At 48.1% G+C, this 21,648-nt stretch overlaps 1 protein-coding gene across 1 annotated transcript in view; it reads left to right on the top strand.

The window, feature by feature from the left end:
- LOC137632364 (uncharacterized) overlaps positions 1-20,202 on the top strand; it is a 78,216-nt gene extending 58,014 nt beyond the window's left edge. The window contains exons 3-5 of the mRNA XM_068364299.1: positions 858-983; positions 2,449-2,574; positions 19,541-20,202. Coding sequence (XP_068220400.1) covers positions 858-983; positions 2,449-2,574; positions 19,541-20,202 — 914 coding nt within the window. The remainder of the gene's footprint in view (positions 1-857; positions 984-2,448; positions 2,575-19,540) is intronic.
- Positions 20,203-21,648: the final 1,446 nt, after the last annotated feature.

Below are 21,648 nucleotides of genomic sequence, written 5' to 3' on the forward strand. Positions count from 1 at the left end.
CTAGCTTTAGATGTTGGCAATATTTACTGTGTTTAAAAAGGTACGTTATACAGAGCCCCGTATTTGAATGTAAAACTACTTTATTATGAGATAGATTACAAAAATACAATTTCCACTCCCTTCTATTGAGTTTGGATGGAATGAGGTTTTTATGCAGTAGAAAATTGACATGGTTTGGACCATAATCATATGTCCAGTGAAAGGTCACTATTTGTATATTTAGTAAAAGTAATTAAAATAACTTCTCTTTTCTCTGCAACACTAGTGTCCATGTTTGGACAACATGATAAAATCACCATTAAAGGTCATAATTTTCAAACATGAATATATTCAAAGTTAGTAGTTTGCTAAGATCGTAACTTATTTGTATAATTTCTCCATATCTAGAAATCAAAGATAGCCGAGAAAAAAAAATCATTAGAATTCACATCAATGACCACTGATGTTATGATGCCAGATAATTACAAATTATTAAAATTTAAATTTTAAGGTCCAAGCATTTCAAGATAATTTTAAGTAACCATGTCTAAAATGCATTTGTCTGTAGAAGGTAGCGCACCAATGTACATTTACAGAAAGCATGAGAGATCTAGGAAATTGTATGGCAAATCCATCGGAGAAACCCTTTTGAAGTAATGCTCAATGAACCTTTATTCAAATGAAAAGGAAATATGAAATTAACAACAAGCAAAGGGAGCCTATTATATTAAAAAAGAATTATATAAACTCGAATAGCAGTACTTATGTGGGTGTATATTATTACTACAGTTAACTGGAAGGGTAATTTCTTTGGTACAAAGTACAGGTATTATTATCGTAATCTCTCTTGTTATTATTATCATCATTTCATTTTTTAGGGTTGACTAGTGAGGATTGCTTTGGAGGAGACTTTTTTAGATGTGTGGATGGAATCAATATTTGTGCTGATCAGAGATGTGATGGTGTTCCTGATTGTCCAAATGGAGACGACGAGGAAGCATGTGGTATGTAGTAATGTTTTAGCTTACAAACTACTTGTTCTATCTTTAGATAAGTTTCATGTTCCTTCGTTCATTTTCAAATAATCTATGAATTCCTAATGGTTAACAGTAAGTAGATAGTTCTTCAATTAACAGTTGTTGTAAATGTTACTTATTGACAAACCTTAAACTTGCTTTGTTGATAATGATTCAAAGAAGTCATAACTTGTTTACTTCTCAACTTTTTTGTGTGAACTTCAGGTACTTAATTTAACAGGACAATACGTCCCTGTAGAAAACAAAATATATATAGTAATTACTCTTGATATTTAAGGTGTAATATTCGGAACCCCCTCCAAACGATAGCTAGAGAACCACAAAGTAGTATAATGTACGGTATATATATTTTTTTAACTTTGCAATTTTTTATCATAAATTTAAGCTTCTTTTATATGCCAAAAATTTACAATTTAACAAAATAATTAAAAGATGAAAAGTATAAAATTTATCTGCCCTTAGAAACTTATGGCATAGTTTTGAAAATATTTGTAAATCCATGATAATGAAGGAGCAATAGGTGAACTGCAGTACGGCGAGGAGTTACTGTAATTATGAGCAGAGTAATTAGGTTATTGCAACTAGAAACAAGAAAAATGGTAAAACTAATCCTTTTATGGATTGTTGAAGAATTGAAGTAATGAATTTGGATAAGTATAAGGAAGATACTGTAATGGATGATGTTATGATGGTATAAGAGGTAAATTACAGAATAGATAAAGCAAGAAAGGTGGGAGATTTTTTGAAAAGGGGTAAAAAATTTTTTTGTCTGTGTACATATAAGTGTTTTTATGTTGAGAATAAAGGATAGAAAAAAGAATAAGGTGTTGAAATGAACAGTTTGCTTTGTATGTGTAATGTAAGAATGGATATGGGAAGAATTTGCAGATACATAGTAATATTGAAGGTTTTGCAAAGATAAAATTAGGAATCTGTGAATATTGAGGTGATTTGATCATGGACGACAATAGTTTAATGAAAAGAATGTATAATTTATAAGTTTTCTTAGGTCGAGGGAGAAAATGCCATGAAACGGTTGGACAGGTGTGAAAGATATACTTGAAAGGAAAGACTTGACGTATCCAGCAAGCAAATGAATGTACAGTACAAGGTTAAATGTTACAGATGTATGTGTAGGTGGTGGTGTGCAGAGCTTATGATTTTAATGTGTAGGGGTTTACCTGCTGTTATGCAATAAAAAGATGAATGTGCCTTTATGTCGTGGCATTTTCTCTTGTCACCGCCCTCTGTTAGGGAAATGGCTAAATATTGAAAAAAAACAATGTACATGTATATAAATTTTTTTATGTTTTTTTACGAACATTAGCTAAGTGATTCTCTAGACTTTAGCTACTATGTTTACATGAATAGCTGCCTAGAGTGAAATGGTATTGTATTATTTTTCAATGTCATTTTGATATTTCATACTTAGGGTTGACTGGTGGTGGCTGTATTGGAGATGACTTATTTGTTTGTGTTGATGGATTCAGCATTTGTGGTGATCAACGATGCGATGGTGTTCCTGACTGCCCGAATTTAGACGATGAAGAAGCCTGTGGTACGTAGTTATAACTAATGGCATTAAATTTCTGTTCTTAAGTAATTAGCAGGATTTTTTTCCAAATTTTCAATTAGCATTAAGATTTTTAAGTAAAGTACATAGTTCTTTAATAGAAATTTGAGACTTGTTTCTTATTGCTTAGTTATTTATATTTCATGTAGTTTACACTTCTTGTTTATTTCTTAAAGTTGCTGGTAAATTAAAGTACTGTGCTGTATTTACTTAACCCTCTGGTATCCAAAGATGCAGTATGTATGTCGTCAAATATTAATTTCGAGGAAATTATTTCTAAAAATAGTGGAGTCGTCTGACGAAAGTAAGATTTTCATCTTAATGAAAGCGGATTCTGGTCCTAATAAAAAGATGTTATTTATTACACAGTTATTACAGTATGCCAAATGTAAGTGTAGATATGCTCATTGCAAAGTTGATTGATACCTGTTTTTTCAAGTAATTTTTGCATGCAAATATAATATTTTTTCTATGCGTATATGTGCATTTTCAAATAATTTCAATAGCCATGTTTCATATACCATTAGAAAAGTAATTTTCAATATTTAACTTAGCCGGTGATTATAATAGCTGCAACTCTGTTGCTCGACAGAAAAACTCTACGTAAAAATTCGCCAGCGATCGCTTCACAGGTAGGGGGTGTACTCAACAGCGCCATCTGTCGTTCAGATACCCATTACTCATTGTAAACAAAGAACTCAATTTTCTCTCTGTCGGGCTACCGGCAAGACCTACTAATTCGCTGTTGCTAACTGGATTTGTTTTCACAACTATTTGGTGAAGTACACTATTCTAGTTTTGAGCTTTCGCTATGCAGGTGTTTTATCTTCATCTTAAAACTTGAACTCGTTTTGGATAGATTTAATTATGGTGACAAAGAGAGTATGGACTTTCTTTCACTTTTAAATGGCCGACCCTTCCCTTAGACGGAAGTGTGTTTAGGCTTTTAGTAATTATCTTATCACGTTATAGATTTTCCTATATATATTTTATATCTCTCCGCCTTTATTAGGCCTCTTCGATTAACTTTCCATTTTTTATAAACATATAAAAATAAATTTTAATGCTTTGTTTATATAGAACTTTCCTGAGAGTAGGCGGTCCTAACTTGGAAACCGAAGTTAATCAACGTTGAGCCCTTTATATCGTCTTTAGCTTTTAAAGAGCTAAGGATTTAAAACTTTTTAAATGTAATTTTTTATGAAAGAATTTCTTTGATAGTCTTCGTACTGTTTTCAAAGATGAACTAACGTTTAGTATTTTATGCTACGCAGTTGTTGACGTTCAGGACGTTCAACATGCGCTCTATCGTTACGATAGAGAGAGAGTGTATCACGGTTTCACTTTGCAGTAAGAGTAAATCGATTCTGATGTTTTGTTCATTCTTTCTTAGCTTAAATGTTTTAAATTCTAATTTAAAGGAACATTTTATTTGAAAAACCTTTCAGTTTTTTCCTTTAGTCAAATAACATGTTTTTTTGACGATATATAATTGGGCTCTTCTCATAGGTGCGAAATCAAGAGAGAAAGAGAGAGAGAGATAGAGACGGAGGGAGAGAGAGGAGAGAAAACGTTCCGTTCAAGCGGGTAACGTTGTTCTCGTGTTACTCACGTCCCTAGTCGCTGTACGGGGAGGAAGGATAAAACGTTTTTAGGTTTTTATTCTCGTCCCCAGGCTATGTGCGGTGAGAGATTGAAAACGTAGTTATATGAACTAGTGTTTAGTCTCTTTCCCAGCCACTGATTTTTCTTTTTATCTTAAAATATGTTTTCTGTTTTTTGCTGGTATTATGAGCTTGCATTATACGACTAATTTCGCAATTACTACCTTTTAATGAAGGGTAGAATTGCGTGTTTCAGGTAGAAATAAGTGCAAAACAGAAAATCGAAGTGATAAAGTGATATGCGCAAAGTGTTACAGTGTTGCGTCCGAGGCGCAAAGTGTTACAGTGTTGCGTCCGAGGGTTCGTCTGTTCGTGCCTGTCGTTCACCTAGTCCAGGACCTCTTACAAGCTCCCAAGCCCAGGGGAGAAGTAATGTCAAACGACTTATGGGTTCGAGAGGCCTTGACCAACGAACAGACGTTTTCCCTCTATGGTATCGGGTGTATCTTACCAAGATCTCCCCTACCATAAGACGAGAGACGTTGTTTCTCCTCGCCATCCGTAGGCTTTTCGCATAAGAAACCTGTCACAAGGTTTCGGAGCCCTTAAGCAAAAGTCAGTCCTTTCAGGACAGGTCCAGCGTCCTGGTTACAGCCATTAGTCCAGGACCTCTTACAAGCTCCCAAGCCCAGGGGAGAAGTAATGTCAAACGACTTATGGGTTCGAGAGGCCTTGACCAACGAACAGACGTTTTCCCTCTATGGTATCGGGTGTATCTTACCAAGATCTCCCCTACCATAAGACGAGAGACGTTGTTTCTCCTCGCCATCCGTAGGCTTTTCGCATAAGAAACCTGTCACAAGGTTTCGGAGCCCTTAAGCAAAAGTCAGTCCTTTCAGGACAGGTCCAGCGTCCTGGTTACAGCCATTAGGACAGCTCTGACCCTATGCAGTCATCGGATAACTGCTCGCCGCCTAACAAAAGCGTAACACAGACTCCGAGAGTCTTTTTTTGTAGGCAAAGTGTTGCGGTCACAGACGTTACCCTCGTCTATTACCACAACCATTTCCGTTGATCCTTAAGGGGTTGTATGGCAAAACATGCAGTATATGCTTGCCTCCCTTATGGAAGACTATTCTGCCGATTAGTCCGTTGAGTCTAGCCGTTTATCTCATCGATATCCTGGCTTTCAGCCAACCTAACGTTCCTTTGTGCTTACTGTTGACGTTGGCATAGCTTAGTCACGTCAGTGAGGTTGTTTAGAACCACACTCGATGCGGTCTTGTGTGGTTTTTCAGCCGCATTTAGACGTTAGGCCACTGGCTGATGCTCCTGTTGACGTTCAAGACGTTCACTAAACAATCGGAGTTGACTTGTTTTGACGCTGTGCGTCAACCTCTGCATTCTAGAGTTGTTTTGACTGCTCAGTCTAGGCAGTCAAAGCAGTCTCGAGTGGACGCTGTGCGTCCTCACGCACCTGTTGTGGTTGACAGTTCAGTTGTTGACAGTTCACAGACTGTCAAGCAGTTACATGACGTTGCGTTCTGGTCCGCTACTAATGCACCAGTAAGAGACTCAGCTTTTATCGGACAAGGTTCCTGTAGATGAGGAAGTTGCTGTTCTCCCTCCTACTGATATTCCCTTGAGGACTCTGTCAGATGGAGAGGAGCCTAAAGCTGCTTAGCCTCCTATGGACTTTAATTAAATCATGATGATTTTTTTAAGGATCTTCGTCCGGATCTTTTTGTAACTGCTGCTCCTCGTTCGCCTAAACGTCAGAGCTTACACTATGCCTAGCTACTTCGAAGCCGTTGTTTTTAAGCTAGTGCTCTCTCGCTCTCCTAGAGAGCGTTACGTTGGCTAGGCGACTGGTTTTTCACCAGGAGGAGTTTGGGGGATACAGCCTTTGCTTTCCCTTCTTTTAAACTGGTTTATAGAGCGAGAGTCTGATATGACACGAGAGAAGTTCTCGGCTTAGGAGTTCATGCCTCTGCCCAGATAGACTTCTCAATTCTGGTAGACTCTCCCTGGCGCCTAGCCAGGAGACGCTCCAAGTTGTTTACAGGTCAACTTTCACAGCTGTTGTCGAGCCTTTGAAGTTTTGCTGTACTATTATGTCACGCATAACAAGGCTTTCAGGGATGGTAAACGGTTCCGCCTCAGTCGTTAACCCCGTCTGTTGCCACACCTGCTCCCGTAGACCCTAAATGGGCTTTGCTGCAAGACATGCAGTCCAAGCTTGCGTCCTTGATAGAGGACTTAAATGCGGAGAAGAACCTTCTGGCCAACAACCTTCCAACCGGTCGGGTGTGCGCCCTGTTGACGCTGAGGTAACCTACTCGCGTCTGCCAGTTGAGGTGGTTACTCCACCGATGCGACCCAGTGTGGGTTGCCAGCCGCACGTTGACATTAAGCGACGCTCGGAGGTGGTTTTTGACGTTCAGGACGTTCAACAACCAGCAGAGGTGACTTGTTTTGACGCAGTGCGTCAACCTCAGCAACCCGGTAGGGTGTTGACTGCACAACCCAGACGGTCTAGACAGTCTCGGGTTGACGCTGTGCTTCCTCGCGCACTCATGGTTGTTGACAGTTCACAGACTGTGCAGCAGTTCCATGATATTGCGTCCGGCTCCGTCACGCATGCACCAGTGCAACCGGATTCAGCGAGCCAGACGTTGCCCACTCCGTTGCCGTTTCCTCATCAGTTTCAGATGAGGAACCCTCTGATGAGGACGTTGCTGAACAACAAGACGATCAGCCCCCAGCCCTGCTATCCATCCAGAAGATGCTGAAGAAGGAACGCTGCTCAGTCAGGCTGTGGATGAGTCTAGTAGGGACACTGTCATTCGTGGATCAATTTGTGTCACTAGGAAGACTACACCTCCGTCCTCTTCAATACCATCTAGCTTTTCACTGGAAAAAGGACAAGACGCTAGAAGCGGTCTCGATCCCGGTTTCCGAAAAGATAAAGTCTTGTCTGACTTGGTGAAAGGACAATATCAACCTAAGAGAGGGTCTTCCCCTGGCTGTTCAGACTCCCAACCACGTTCTCTTCTCGGACGCATCGGACGTAGGCTGGGGTGCGACATTAGACGGTCGGGAATGCTCGGGGATATGGAACTCGAATCAAAGGACAATGCATTTCAACTGCAAGGAGCTACTGGCAGTACGTCTGGCCTTGAAAAGCTTCAGGTCTCTCCTTCAAGGCAAAGTGGTGGAGGTGAACTCGGACAACACCACGGCTTTGGCGTACATCTCCAAGCAAGGAGGGACCTACTCTCTGACGTTGTACGAGATCGCAAGGGACCTCCTCACCTGGTCAAAAGGTCTAAACATATCACTAGTAACGAGGTTCATCCAAGGCAACTTGAATGTCATGGCAGATTGTCTCAGTCGGAAGGGACAAATAATTCCAACAGAATGGACCCTCCACAAGGATGTATGCAAGAGACTTTGGGCCACCTGGGGCCAGCCAACCATAGATCTCTTCGCAACCTCGATGACCAAGAGGCTCCCAATATTTTGCTCTCCAATCCCGGACCCAGCAGCAGTTCATATAGATGCCTTTCTCCTAGATTGGTCACATCTAGATCTATATGCATTCCCTCCGTTCAAGATTGTCAACAAGGTACTGCAGAAGTTCGCCTCTCACGAAGGGACAAGGTTGACGCTAGTTGCTCCCCTCTGGCCCGCGAGAGAATGGTTCACGGAGGTACTTCGATGGCTAGTAGACGTTCCCAGAACACTTCCCCTAAGGGTGGACCTTCTACGTCAGCCACACGTAAAGAAGGTACACCAAGGCCTCCACGCTCTTCGTCTGACTGCCTTCAGACTATCGAAAGACTCTCGAGAGCTAGAGGCTTTTCGAAGGAGGCAGCCAGAGCGATTGCTAAAGCAAGGAGAACATCCACCCTTAGAGTCTACCAATCGAAGTGGGAAATCTTCCGAAACTGGTGCAAGTCAGTATCCGTATCCTCGACCAGTACCTCTGTAACTCAAATAGCTGACTTCCTCTTATATCTGAGGAAAGAACGATCTCTTTCAGCTCCCACTATCAAGGGTTACAGAAGCATGTTGGCATCAGTCTTCCGTCACAGAGGCTTAGATCTTTCCAACAATAAAGATCTACAGGACCTCCTTAAGTCTTTTGAGACCACGAAGGAGCGTCGTTTGGTTACACCTGGTTGGAATTTAGACGTGGTACTAAGATTCCTTATGTCAGACAGGTTCGAACCGCTACAATCAGCCTCCCTGAAAGATCTCACCTTAAAGACTCTTTTCCTGGTATGCTTAGCCACAGCTAAAAGAGTCAGTGAGATTCATGCCTTCAGCAAGAACATCGGATTCTCATCTGAAACGGCTACATGTTCTCTACAACTTGGTTTTCTAGCCAAAAACGAGCTGCCTTCTCGCCCTTGGCCAAAATCGTTCGATATTCCAAGCTTATCGTATGGTTGGAAATGAACTAGAAAGAGTCTTATGCCCTGTAAGAGCTCTTAAGTTCTATTTAAAACGAACTAAACCTTTACGAGGCCCGTCTGAAGCTTTATGGTGTTCAGTTAAGAAACCATCTTTGCCTATGTCAAAGAATGCTTTATCCTAGTTTATCAAACTGTTAATACGAGAAGCTCATTCCCATCTGAATGAGGAAGACCAAGCTTTGCTGAAGGTAAGGACACACGAAGTTAGAGCTGTCGCAACTTCCGTGGCCTTTAAACAAAATAGATCTCTGCGAAGTATAATCGACGCAACCTATTGGAAAAGCAAGTCAGTGTTCACGTCTTTTTATCTTAAGGATGTCCAGTCTCTTTACGAGAACTGCTACACTCTGGGACCATTCGTAGCAACGAGTGCAGTAGTGGGTGAGGGCTCAACCACTACAATTCCCTAATTCCATAACCTTTTTAATCTTTCTCTTGAAATGTTTTTATTGTTGTTTTTGGGTTGTCCAGAAGGCTAAGAAGCCTTTCGCATCCTAGTTGATTTGGCGGGTGGTCAAAGTCATTTCTTGAGAAGCGCCTAGATTAGAGGTTTTGATGAGGTCCTGTTGTATGGGTTGCAACCCTTGATACTTCAGCTCCTAGGGGTCGCTCAGCATCCTAAGAGGATCGCGAGGCTCCGTAAGGAAGACGTACTTAAAAAGGCAGAGTAATTGTTCAAGTCGACTTCCTTACCAGGTACCTATTTATTTTGTTTAGTTATTTTGATAACTTCTAAAATGAAATAAAAATTCTTAGCTCATATGATGTAAACATATTTTGCTGGTCTCTACCCACCCCCCTGGGTGTGAATCAGCTATTATAATCACCGGCTAAGTTAAATATTGAAAAATGTTATTTTGATAATAAAATAAATTTTTGAATATACTTACCAGGTGATTATAAATTAAAGGACCCTCCCTTCCTCCCCAATAGAGACACAGTGGACCGAGGAGAAAATTGAGTTCTTTGTTTACAATGAGTAATGGGTATCTGAACGACAGATGGCGCTGTTGAGTACACCCCCTACCTGTGTAGCGATCGCTGGCGAATTTTTACGTAGAGATTTCTGTCGAGCAACAGAGTTGCAGCTATTATAATCACCGGGTAAGTATATTCAAAAATTTATTTTATTATGAAAATAACATATTTCTATGTAAAAAAAACTTTTTGTTCCGTAACCGAAATACAAACCACGCTATTTACAAAGGGTATTACTTTTAGTGCAGCTGAAATGACGAGCCAATAGTTTTTAACGAGGGTTAATTACCCCCGCGCTAGTTAGCGGGGGGGTGGGGAAGGGTAGCTTGCTACCCCTCCCCCCTCCACACACCGGTGACTTGCTTCACTTCACTTTTGGCTCGGCGGTGATCAGACGTGTCTGCTCATCGCCTTCGTGACAGCCTTTAATTTTCTGCTTTTTCTTTTCAGCGTGTGTGATTGGTTGGAAGTTGACCTTCAGTTTTTTTTTTTTTTTTTACTATGCGTACATGCCCTGGAGTTGCCGGCCGTCCTTGTGGGACTTTCATGTCGGACGGTATTACGGATCCACACACCCCCTGCCCTCAATGTCGGGGCCGACGGTGCAACCAGGATAACATGTGCCGTGAGTGCAGGGAGTGGTCTGCCTCCCAGTGGGAGAGGTTTGGCCGTCGGCGTAAGAAGAAGTCCAAGAGAGACCGTTCTCCTCCGGGGTTAGCCTTGAAGGAGGAAGGTTCTCGGGACTCTTCTTCCGCCGCCCAAACCTCCTCCGAAGCTCCCCCTCGTCCGCCTCCCAAGGAGAGTCGTCCGAGTGGGAGCGCAGACCCTTGTTCTGCTTCCCTACCTTCGGTGGGGGGAGAGGGCGTCGCCTCCCATAGCGAGGCGGTTCCCCCTCCTCCTCTGGGGGAGGTTATTGATAATAATGCCTTATCCAGTGATGATCTTTTACAGATTTGGTCGTCCCTGGGGCTTAAGGGCTTGCCCTCCAGGGTCGCTCTTATTGACCTTGTCTCGTTGGGGGCCGCTGTTAAACAGTCGCCGGTGGTAGCAGAGGTAGACCCTCTGTCTATTGTCGACGTCGTGGTGACAGAGGCCTCCGACGTGGCTGGGCCTTCCGCCGCAGGTGCTGTTGCTGGTGATGGTTCTCAAGGCTCTCCTCCTCCTTCCGTACATCCTTCGAAGGGGGAAGTGAGTCCTTCGGTCTCGACTGCTGCCCAGCTTCCTTCTGAGGGAAGTGTTTTGACGGAGACTCCCCTTCGGAGGACCGATGGTCCCGACGATCTCCCCCGAGGCCGCCTCCGCCGTAAGGCTCACCACCCTCTACGCCACAAGGGCCTCCCTTCCCCTTACAGGGGAACTAAGAGGCGCCTTTTTGGGTCTTCGTCCTCCGGGGGGGGGGACTCTCCTCGTCAGCCTCAACCGACTGCTCCGCCCTCCTTGAACCTCTCTGCAGACCGCTCACCATCTCCTGCCGGATCTTCGCCTTCTGGAGAACTCGTCACCCGACGGGCAAAGGTCCCTTCGGGGCTAAGGGATTCTTCCCTTACGCGAGCAGTGCTAACGCACAAGCGCTCTCCTGCTCGCCAGCGCTCTCCTGCTCGCCAGCGCTCTCCTGCTCGCCAGCGCTCTCCTGCTCGCCAGCGCTCACCTGTTCGCCAGCGATCTCCTCGCCAGCGCTCTCCTGCTCGTCGACGATCTCCTGCTTGCCGACGCTCACCTGCTCGTCGGCCCTCTCCTGATGTTCGCCCCCCTCGCCAGCGCTCTCCTGCTCGTCAGCTCTCTTCCGAGCGTCAGCGCTCATTTGAGGACCATCGCCCTGCAGTCTCTGACCACCCTTTAGTTCCTGCTGAACTCCCTGCTCACCATCTGCCTGGTCCTGTGGCTATGCAACATCGTGCTGCGCGTGTGTCAGAAACACATGTTCGCCAACGCGCCAGCGATCTTCCCGTTCCTGCTCGTGAACGCGTCGCACCAGCTGTCCTCTCACAGGACACTCGTCGACCTTCTGCTCGCCAGCGATCACCAGCTCGCCAGCGATCACCTACACGCCAGCGATTACCTCCTCGCCAGCGTTCACCTGCTTGCCAGCGCGCACAGGCGATCTTAGTATCACCTATTCAACAGCGACAACGAACGCACCGACGTTCGCCAACGCTCCTGAAGGAACATGGTTCGCCAGCTTCTAGCTCGCCATCGCGCGATCGCCCGCCTGCACATGGCGCCCGCCATCGCACGACCCTGCACGATCGCCCGCTTACGCATGCTGCTCCTCATCGCACAACCCTGAACGATCGCCCTCCTGCGGATGCTGATCACCATCGCACCCCATCACGCGATCATTCACCTGCGCATGCTGCTCGCCATCGCACAACCCTGAACGATCGCCCGCTTACGCATGCTGCTCCTCATCGCACAACCCTGAACGATCGCCCTACTGCGGATGCTGATCACCATCGCACCCCATCACGCGATCATTCACCTGCGCATGCTGCTCACCGTCGCACAACCCTGAACGATCGCCCGCTTACGCATGCTGCTCCTCATCGCACAACGCTGAACGATCGCCCTCCTGCGGATGCTGATCACCATCGCACCCTATCACGCTATCATTCACCTGCGCATGCTGCTCGCCATCGCTTACCATTACGCGGTCATTCACTTGCGCATGCTGCTCACCATCGCACACCAGTGCGTCGACATACCACATCGCGCCATCGCCAACTTGAGCGACTGCACTCACCAGCTTGTCATCGATCGCCTGTGGATCTACATCGCCAGCGATCTTCCTCACCTACGCGGCAGCACGATCCCTCGCCGTCGCGCCAACGTTTGCGTTCGTCGCCTCGGACTCGTGTTCATTCACCTGCCCACCCTCGCGCCCACTCGCCTGCGCGCCCGCGCGATCGCTCGCCTGCGCGCCCGCGCGATCGCTCGCCTGCGCGCCCGCGCGATCGCTCGCCTGCGCGATCGCTCGCCTGCGCGATCGCTCGCCTGCGCGATCGCTCGCCTGCGCGATCGCTCGCCTGCGCGATCGCTCGCCTGCGCGATCGCTCGCCTGCGCGATCGCTCGCCTGCGCGATCGCTCGCCTGCGCGATCGCTCGCCTGCGCGATCGCTCGCCTGCGCGATCGCTCGCCTGCGCGATCGCTCGCCTGCGCGATCGCTCGCCTGCGCGATCGCTCGCCTGCGCGATCGCTCGCCTGCGCGATCGCTCGCCTGCGCGCCCGCGCGATCGCTCGCCCGCGCGATCGCTCGCCCGCGCGATCGCTCGCCCGCGCGATCGCTCGCCCGCGCGATCGCTCGCCTGCGCGATCGCTCGCCTGCGCGCCCGCGCGATCGCTCGCCTGCGCGCCCGCGCGATCGCTCGCCTGCGCGCCCGCGCGATCGCTCGCCTGCGCGATCGCTCGCCCGCGCGATCGCTCGCCTGCGCGCCCGCGCGATCGCTCGCCCGCGCGATCGCTCGCCCGCGCGATCGCTCGCCCGCGCGCCCGCGCGATTGCTCGCCTGTGCGCCCGCGCGATCGCTCGCCCGCGCGCCCGCGCGATTGCTCGCCTGTGCGCCCGCGCGATCGCTCGCCCGCGCGCGCCCGCGCGATTGCTCGCCTGTGCGCCCGCGCGATCGCTCGCCCGCGCGCCCGCGCGATTGCTCGCCTGTGCGCCCGCGCGATCGCTCGCCCCGCGCGCCCGCGCGATTGCTCGCCTGTGCGCCTGTGCGCCCGCGCGATCGCTCGCCCGCGCGCCCGCGCGATTGCTCGCCTGTGCGCCCGCGCGATCGCTCGCCCGCGCACCCGCGCGATCGCTCGCCCGAGCGCCCGCACGCCCGCGCGATCGCTCGCCCGCGCGATCGCTCGCCCGCGCGATCGCTCGCCCGCGCGATCGCTCGCCCGCGCGCCCGCGCGATCGCTCGCCCGCGCGATCGCTCGCTCGCCCGCGCGCCCGCGCGACCACTCGCCCACGCGACCGCTCGCCCGCACTCCCGCACTCCCGCTCGCCCGCACTCCCGCTCGCCCGCACTCCCGCACGACCATTCACCCTCGCGCGACCATTCGCCCTCGCGCGACCATCGTTCGCGGCGAATTCCACAGCCGGTGGTAGCAGCAGGGACGCGTGCTCCTAGACGGCACTCGGGATCACCTCCATCCAAGCACAGGTTGGTAGTGCAGGACGAAGACAGGTCAGTACAGCATTCTTCCCCACCTTCTTTTCAGGCAGGTACCGTCGCGTCCACTCCAAAGGATCGCCCGATCCCTTTCTCTTTAGCGAGGATTTCGGACTCTGTGTCCTTGGAGCAGCAGACTTGGTTTGGTCCGCTGGCACGGCCGTTAGTGAGGGTTATGAAACCAGCACTCGCCGGCCAGGGTGACAAGCCAGCGGCTGTCTCTCCTACGCTGAAGAGAAAGAGAGGAGTGGACTTCGTGGTGACTTCCCCTAGGGCGAAGTTGGTTCCCAAGAGGTCGGTCTCGAAGATCCCTTCTCCTGCACGAGTATTCTCTCCTTCTCCCGTGGACGAGGCCTTTCCGTCCTCAGGTGAGTCCAGTGGGGCGGTAGTCTTCCCCTCGGCACCAGGGGGGGAGACTTTGCTTCAGGCAGGAGAATCGTCTCGTGAGGAAGGAGCCCCTCGAACCTCGTTGTTGGGATCCTGTATCCCTCCCAGGAGGGAACCCAAGGAGTCAGGAACCCACGACTACCCAGGGGAATGTCCACGCATCACCCCAGGAAGAGATTCCTGGGGCAGGAGACTTAGCTGCCAGCCCGCAGGGAGGAGAACAGCAAGAGTCCGAACATGCCTTCTGGCAGGTCCTAAGCCTGATAAGGACACTTAACAGACTTACGGATCCAGTCATCGCCCCCCGTGAAGGCAAAGACACGATTCTGGATGAAGTGTTTGACGTTTGGAAAGCCCCTAAGACCAGTGCAGCTCTGCCATGGTCTCGGGGGCTGAAGAGTGCCAGAGCTAGGGCCAACGCTCAGCTCGCACTTCTTGCCTCCTCCAGTCGTTCCACTGCCGGGAACAAGCTTATCCCTCCTCCTCGCCTTCAGCAGAGGAGGTATTTCGAGATCCTGGGTGAGCACAACCTCGCTCTTCCTCTCCATCACTCTGTGGAGGAGCTGGCGAAGGGAGTTCCCCTGGAGAAACTCTCTGCCCGGCAGGTGTCGTTCTCGGCGGCGGAGATCCTTAACCACGAGAAGGTCGCTAAGTGTGCCATGCAGGCCACTTCGTGGCTGGACTTCTGGCTAGGATCTCTGGGCATCCTATTGCGATCGGAGGACTTGTCCAAGGAGACCAATAGGAAGGCCCTAGAGACCTTCTTGCTCTCGGGCACCCGCTCCATCGAGTTTTTGGCGCACCAGGTTACCACCCTGTGGGCCAACTCGGTGTTGAAGCGTCGCGATGCTGTGTCCGAGAGATTCCATCCGAAGGTCCCCGCCGTAGATGTGTGTAGGCTCCGACATGCTTCCCTTCTGGGGGAGAGCCTGTTTGAGCCTCAAGACTTGGAGCGAACGGCTGAGAGGTGGAGGAAATCCAGCACGGACTCCCTCCTCCACAGGGCCCTTACAACTCGGCCCTATAAGCCTCCAGCCCCGCCACAACAGCAGCAACAGCCTCGTAAGGCTCCCAAACAGGCAGCTAAGAAAGTGGTGTCTAAGCCCCAGCCCTTTCCAGCCAAGGTCAAGAGGGGCGGTAAGTCCTCCAGGGGAGGCAAGACTCCTAGGGGTGGCGGCCGCGGCCGCAAGCCCTAGGGGTGGCAGTCCCCCTGCGTGTCCACCTGTGGGGGGATGCCTTCAGCGTTGCGTCCGCAGGTGGCAGCAACACGGGCCCGATGCTTGGACGGTCTCAGTGATCGGCCAAGGTTATCGCGTCCCGTTCACGTCATCTCAACCTCCCCTGACAGCGAATCCAGTGTCGTTGAGCTCCTATGCCATGGGATCGGCAAAGGGGCTGGCCCTTCCGGCCGAAGTCAAGACCATGTTCGAGAAGGGTGCTCTCAAGGAGGTCGTGGACGGCTCTCCAGGCTTCTTCAGTCGACTCTTTCTTGTAAAGAAGGCTACTGGAGGCTGGAGACCCGTCATCGATCTCTCGGCTCTGAACAGGTTTGTCAAACAAACCCGGTTCAGCATGGAGACAGCAGACACAGTCAGACTTGCGGTGAGACCACAAGACTTCATGTGTACACTGGATCTAAAGGACGCGTACTTCCAGATCCCAATCCATCCGTCTTCCAGGAAGTACCTGAGATTCTGCCTAGACAACAAGATCTACCAGTTCAAGGTGCTGTGTTTCGGTCTCTCCACAGCTCCTCAGGTGTTCACCAGAGTGTTCACCCTGATTTCTTCTTGGGCGCACAGGAACGGCATTCGTCTCCTTCGTTACCTATACGATTGGCTGATCCTAGCAGACTCGGAGTCGACCCTTCTTCGGCACCGAGACAGGCTTCTAGATCTTTGCCAGGATCTGGGGATCGTGGTAAACCTCGAGAAGTCCTCTCTGCAGTCGTCCCAACGACTGGTTTATCTAGGCATGCTAATAGACACCAATCTCCACAAAGCCTTTCCATCAGACGACCGGATAGCAAGGCTGATGAGGGTGGCGGAACCTTTCCTCAGGCGAAAAGAACTCCCCGCCCAATCGTGGTTGCGTCTTTTAGGCCACCTATCTTCCCTGGCCCGTCTGGTTCCAAACAGCCGCCTCAGGATGAGATCCCTTCAATGGCGGCTCAAGTCCCGGTGGAATCAAGGATCCGATTCCCCGGACATTCTGATCCCAATGGGGTCTCTGGAACAGACGGACTTGCGGTGGTGGCTGGCCGACGAGACCCTGCGGAAGGGAGTGAGTCTTCTCGTCCTCCCCCCAGAATTGACTCTGTTTTCGGACGCGTCAAAAGAAGGGTGGGGGGCGCACGTTTTGAACCAGAGGGCCTCAGGCCTTTGGTCAGAATCAGAAAAGTGCCTACACATCAACCTGCTAGAATTGAAGGCCGTCTTTCTGGCCCTTCAGCAGTTCCAACGGTTCCTGGCGGGTCACTCCGTGGTGGTGATGAGCGACAACACCACGGTAGTGGCTTATATCAACAAGCAGGGAGGCACTTTTTCGCAACAGCTATCCCATCTTGCAGTAGAGACTCTGAGGTGGACCGAAACCCACTCGATAACACTATCAGCTCGCTTCATTCCTGGCAAGAGGAATGTGCTCGCCGACAGTCTGAGCAGGGCTTCGCAGATAGTGAGTACCGAGTGGTCTTTGGATCCTCAGATAGCCAACAAAGTCCTGACTTTGTGGGGTTCCCCGACGGTGGACTTGTTCGCGACAGCCTTAAACTTCAAGCTGCCCCTGTACTGCTCACCAGTCCCGGACCCCAAGGCACTCTGGCAAGATGCTTTCCAGCAACGGTGGGACAACATCGACGTGTACGCCTTCCCACCATTCTGTCTGATGAGAAGGGTGCTCAACAGGACCAGACTATCGGTCAACTGTTCCATGACTCTAGTAGCTCCGCTATGGCATGACGCGGAATGGTTTCCTGACCTTCTGCAACTCCTGACGGAACTCCCAAGGGAGCTTCCTCCACGACACGAGCTTCTCAGACAACCCCACTCCGGTGTCCCTCACAGGGCCGTAGCCTCACTTCGGCTTCACACCTGGAGACTATCCAGCGTCTCCTCGCGGAGAGAGGCTTTTCGCAACAGGTTGCGGAGAGAATGTCTCGGCACCTGCGAAGGTCCTCTGAGGGAGTCTACCAAGCGAAGTGGAGAGTCTTTTGTGGTTGGTGTCGTGGAAGGGGTATCTCTCCACTCGATGCCACTATTCCAGCAATAGCGGACTTCCTCGTTTATCTGCGGGAAGAAATGCGCCTTTCTGTCTCGGCAGTGAAAGGCTATCGCTCAGCCTTAAGCTTGGCCTTCAGATTGAAGGGCGTGGATATTTCTTCATCGCTAGAACAATCTTTACTCATACGTAGCTATGAGCTTACCTGCCCCCAGTCGGAAGTGAGACCCCCTCCTTGGAACGTGGTTCGAGTCCTCAGGTCTCTCAAGAGACCTCCCTTCGAGCCATTACGCCAGGCCTCCGATCGCCACCTGTCTTGGAAGACGGCTTTCCTACTCGCCTTGGCCTCGGCCAAGCGAGTTAGTGAACTTCATGGTCTCTCGTACGACATCGCCCATTCAAGGGGATGGGGGGAGGTAACGTTCAGGTTCGTCCCTGAGTTTGTGGCCAAGACTCAGAATCCTGGAGTGCCGGATCCTCGGTTCGACTCTTTCAGGATCGCGAGTCTCCGTTCTGTAACAAACGACCCAGACCAGCTGCTACTATGCTCAGTGAGGTGTCTGAGGTACTACTTGAAGAGAACGGCTGCAGTCCGTCCTCATGTGCGAGCTTTGTTTGTGAGCACAGGCAGGACAAAGAGGAGGGTCACCAGGAACACCATCTCAGCTTGGATTCGAAGGGTTATCTACCATGCCCTGAATCCTGACCCTCCTCCGTCACGTCGCTCTCGGGCCCACGATGTCAGGGGTATTGCTACATCCCTGGCCTTCAAGAGAAACTTCTCTGTGACACAGGTACTTCAAGCTGGGGTCTGGAAGCGTCAAACGACCTTCACAGCCCACTACCTGCAAGACGTGACCCACAGGAGCCTCGATACGTTCTCTATCGGCCCTGTGGTGGCTGCACAACAGCTGGTCTAACCTCAGGCTCCTTTTTGGACAAGTAGCAGTAGGTTGAGGGCGTTGTTACCCGGTCTTAGTCTGCGTGAATGAAAGAGTATGTCTGACCCTTACTTCTTTCTTCATTCTCCCCTCTCTTGGGGGAGCAGCATCCTGGTCCTCGCATAGCTGACCTCGACCTGTGCAGGTAACCCATGCTTCTTTGTGCTCCTAGTATTAAGCTTAATACTGTTGCGTCTCCCATACCCTGACGAGGTGGTATGGGGAACGTCCTATCCTAGAATTCCTATCTGAAGGTCTCAAGGTCAACTTCATAGGACGAGTCACACTCTCCTCCTCACACTACTTATGTAGGCCACTCGTTCCTAGCGATGCTAGGAACCTGTGAGGTACAGAGACTCCCTCTCTCTAGTGCTGCTCACTAAGGGATCGAGCCCCCGGGCAAGCCGAAGTCAGTAAGGCTGGGGACTTTCCACCCTTCCTAAGGGGTAAGTCACCCTTTGTAAATAGCGTGGTTTGTATTTTGGTTACGGAACAAATGACAAATTCGAAGATAATTTGTATTTTTCCTAACCATACAAACCTTAGCTATTTACACATACAGTATGTGCCCGCCATCCCTGACCCCCAAGTCAAGTCCTACCTCTAAGTGAAGTGAAGCAAGTCACCGGTGTGTGGAGGGGGGAGGGGTAGCAAGCTACCCTTCCCCACCCCCCCGCTAACTAGCGCGGGGGTAATTAACCCTCGTTAAAAACTATTGGCTCGTCATTTCAGCTGCGCTAAATGTAATACCCTTTGTAAATAGCTAAGGTTTGTATGGTTAGGAAAAATACAAATTATCTTCGAATTTGTCATATTTGGACCTTATTCAAACAGTAATATACATGCTCCATTGGAAGTGCTGTGTTGGAATCTATTATTCAAGTAAAAGTGTTAAAAAATTAAGGGTAATTGTGTTTCCCACATTTTATGGTGTGAATTTCTTTTCTAATGAATACGGTACTATGGACATTTTATAAAAAGAAATATTATATCTAAGTCCCTATTTTCCTTGATTCAGGATTGTTCTTGATTATACTATAATCCGATTCCTCAGTGGTGGTTATTACACAGCAGACCCTTTTTTATGGTAGGTAGTGTTAATAAGTTATTCTCCTGTTTTATAATATTAATGATATATAATTGTTTCATTCTAAATCTGATATTTTGAATTATTTACATTGTAGGTTGTGCTGAAGGCAGATTTTTATGTGATGATGTCAGATGTTTGTTGCATGATAAAAGATGCGATGGGAACCAAGACTGCACGGATAATTCTGATGAGGAGGAATGTTTCGTTAGTGCCACAAGTAGTACTAGTACCACTGCTACCACTAGCATTGCTGCTATTTTAACAACTACAGCTACCACCAGTACTACTGCCCCCACTAGTACTACTATGGCTACTACTAGTACTACTGCTGCTGCTGCTACTACTGCTACTTCTAGTACTACTGCTACTTCTAGTACTACTGCTACTACTAGTACTACATCTACTACTAGTTCTACTGCTACTACTAGTTCTACTGCTATCACTAGTACTGCTGCTACTACTAGTACTGCTACTACTACTACTAGGAAGGCTGCTACTACTATGATTGATATTACTACTATGACTGCCACTACTACTATAGCTGCTGCTAATACTAGTAATCCTGCTACTACTAGTATTATGGATACTACTACTACTAACTCTTCTACCACCTCTTCCATTACTGATGTTTCTACTAGTAATGTTCCTTCTGTTCCTGATACTACTATCACCACTTCAGCTACTTCTTCTGTAACACAGTACACAGCTACAGTTAAAGGTACGCAAGATTGTGCTGTAGTACCATATTTTGACTAAGGTAATGTGTATTAAAATTACAAGGAGCATTCATCTAATACTCTCTTTTTTTTTTTTTTTATTGTCATAAGTAAAATCTTGGGTATTTTTTCCTTCTAAAACAGTTACTTTGTGCCTATATTTAGTTTAGATGCCTCAGACACAAATCCATCAATGATTTTGTTGTTATATTCACGACTCTTAAATGTTTCAAATGTAGACACCAATCATTTTGTACTGATATTTACACATAACATCCTGTGTCTATCAGACAGAATTAGAACCCAGCAGCCTGTTATCTTGATTTACTGCTGCATTCCAGGAATGATTTAAATGGGAAGGTCCTCCCTGCAATCAGTCGTTTAAGACAGGTGCTAGACTTCCAAATCCACTTGAAGATGATATTGATGTCCTTGTGTGTCTGCTGCATGATACTTCAAGGGCAGCCTTACATCATAATGTTTCATAACTTCTTTGACATCCAACATCTTACATGGAGGCTATCCAGCAAGATCTCGTCGGCGAAGGATTTGTTTAAGAATTTGGGATGAATAATCTCAAAACTTTAGCCAATTATAGTGTAGTAGATAATATGACTGGCTCAGTGAGTCTGATTTTGAGTCGATTACACACCTTGACTGATGATTTCCTCCTTTTCCTATGTTCTGTTAATGCAGTTTAATTTTGGAAATCAAGGATTAAAGTAAGCACTGAAAGTCATTGCTGGACTGCTTCCTGAAATTTGAAAGACTCCTACACTCATCTGGAAAAGAAATACCTTGCAAGGCATTTAAACCTCCTTACTATGACCTATCTCTGGGTCTACATTGTCTTTCATTATTGACATAACTATAAAGTCTGTTCGATTTATAATCTTAACAAAAGTTGATTTGGTAGTGTGACATGCTTGAGGTTGCGCATCTGTTGGCGTGTCTTTTGCTATAGACTCAGTGATATTACACACACAATTTTTTTTTGTACGTTACTAATTCCTTGTTTGCAATTCTCCTATTTTCAGCTGCAGTTAATGCAGAGGTTCTCCTACTTTGTCTTGTGAGAGACAGTCACTACTACTTGATTAAAAAAATTATATTTTAATTGCAGCAAATCCAGACTTTTTTACATACTTGGCAGTAGGAGAAAGTTTCCAAAAACAATTTTTTAAACTCTAATTTTGGTTAAGGCAGTCACCTTTTGGGGTTGACTAAATAGAGCGAGTTCTCTAAAACAAATTTTTTCTAGTAAACCTTATCAATTGCTTATGGAGTACCATCCTCATCTTGAATCTCTCTATTTTGATATCCATCCAATATTTCCCATTTATTGAGGGACCTCTGTATTCACGTGTTAATGATAGTTTGTTTTATGTCTTGAAGACAAAATACAGTATGGTGTTCCTTAGAGCAGCGGGGCTGCAAAAGCTGTAACATGATTGATGGCTTTGCATGGAAAAGTTACTTATATGTT

The sequence above is a fragment of the Palaemon carinicauda genome, chromosome 41, assembly GCF_036898095.1.
Source record: "Palaemon carinicauda isolate YSFRI2023 chromosome 41, ASM3689809v2, whole genome shotgun sequence".
Lineage (NCBI taxonomy): Eukaryota > Metazoa > Arthropoda > Malacostraca > Decapoda > Palaemonidae > Palaemon > Palaemon carinicauda.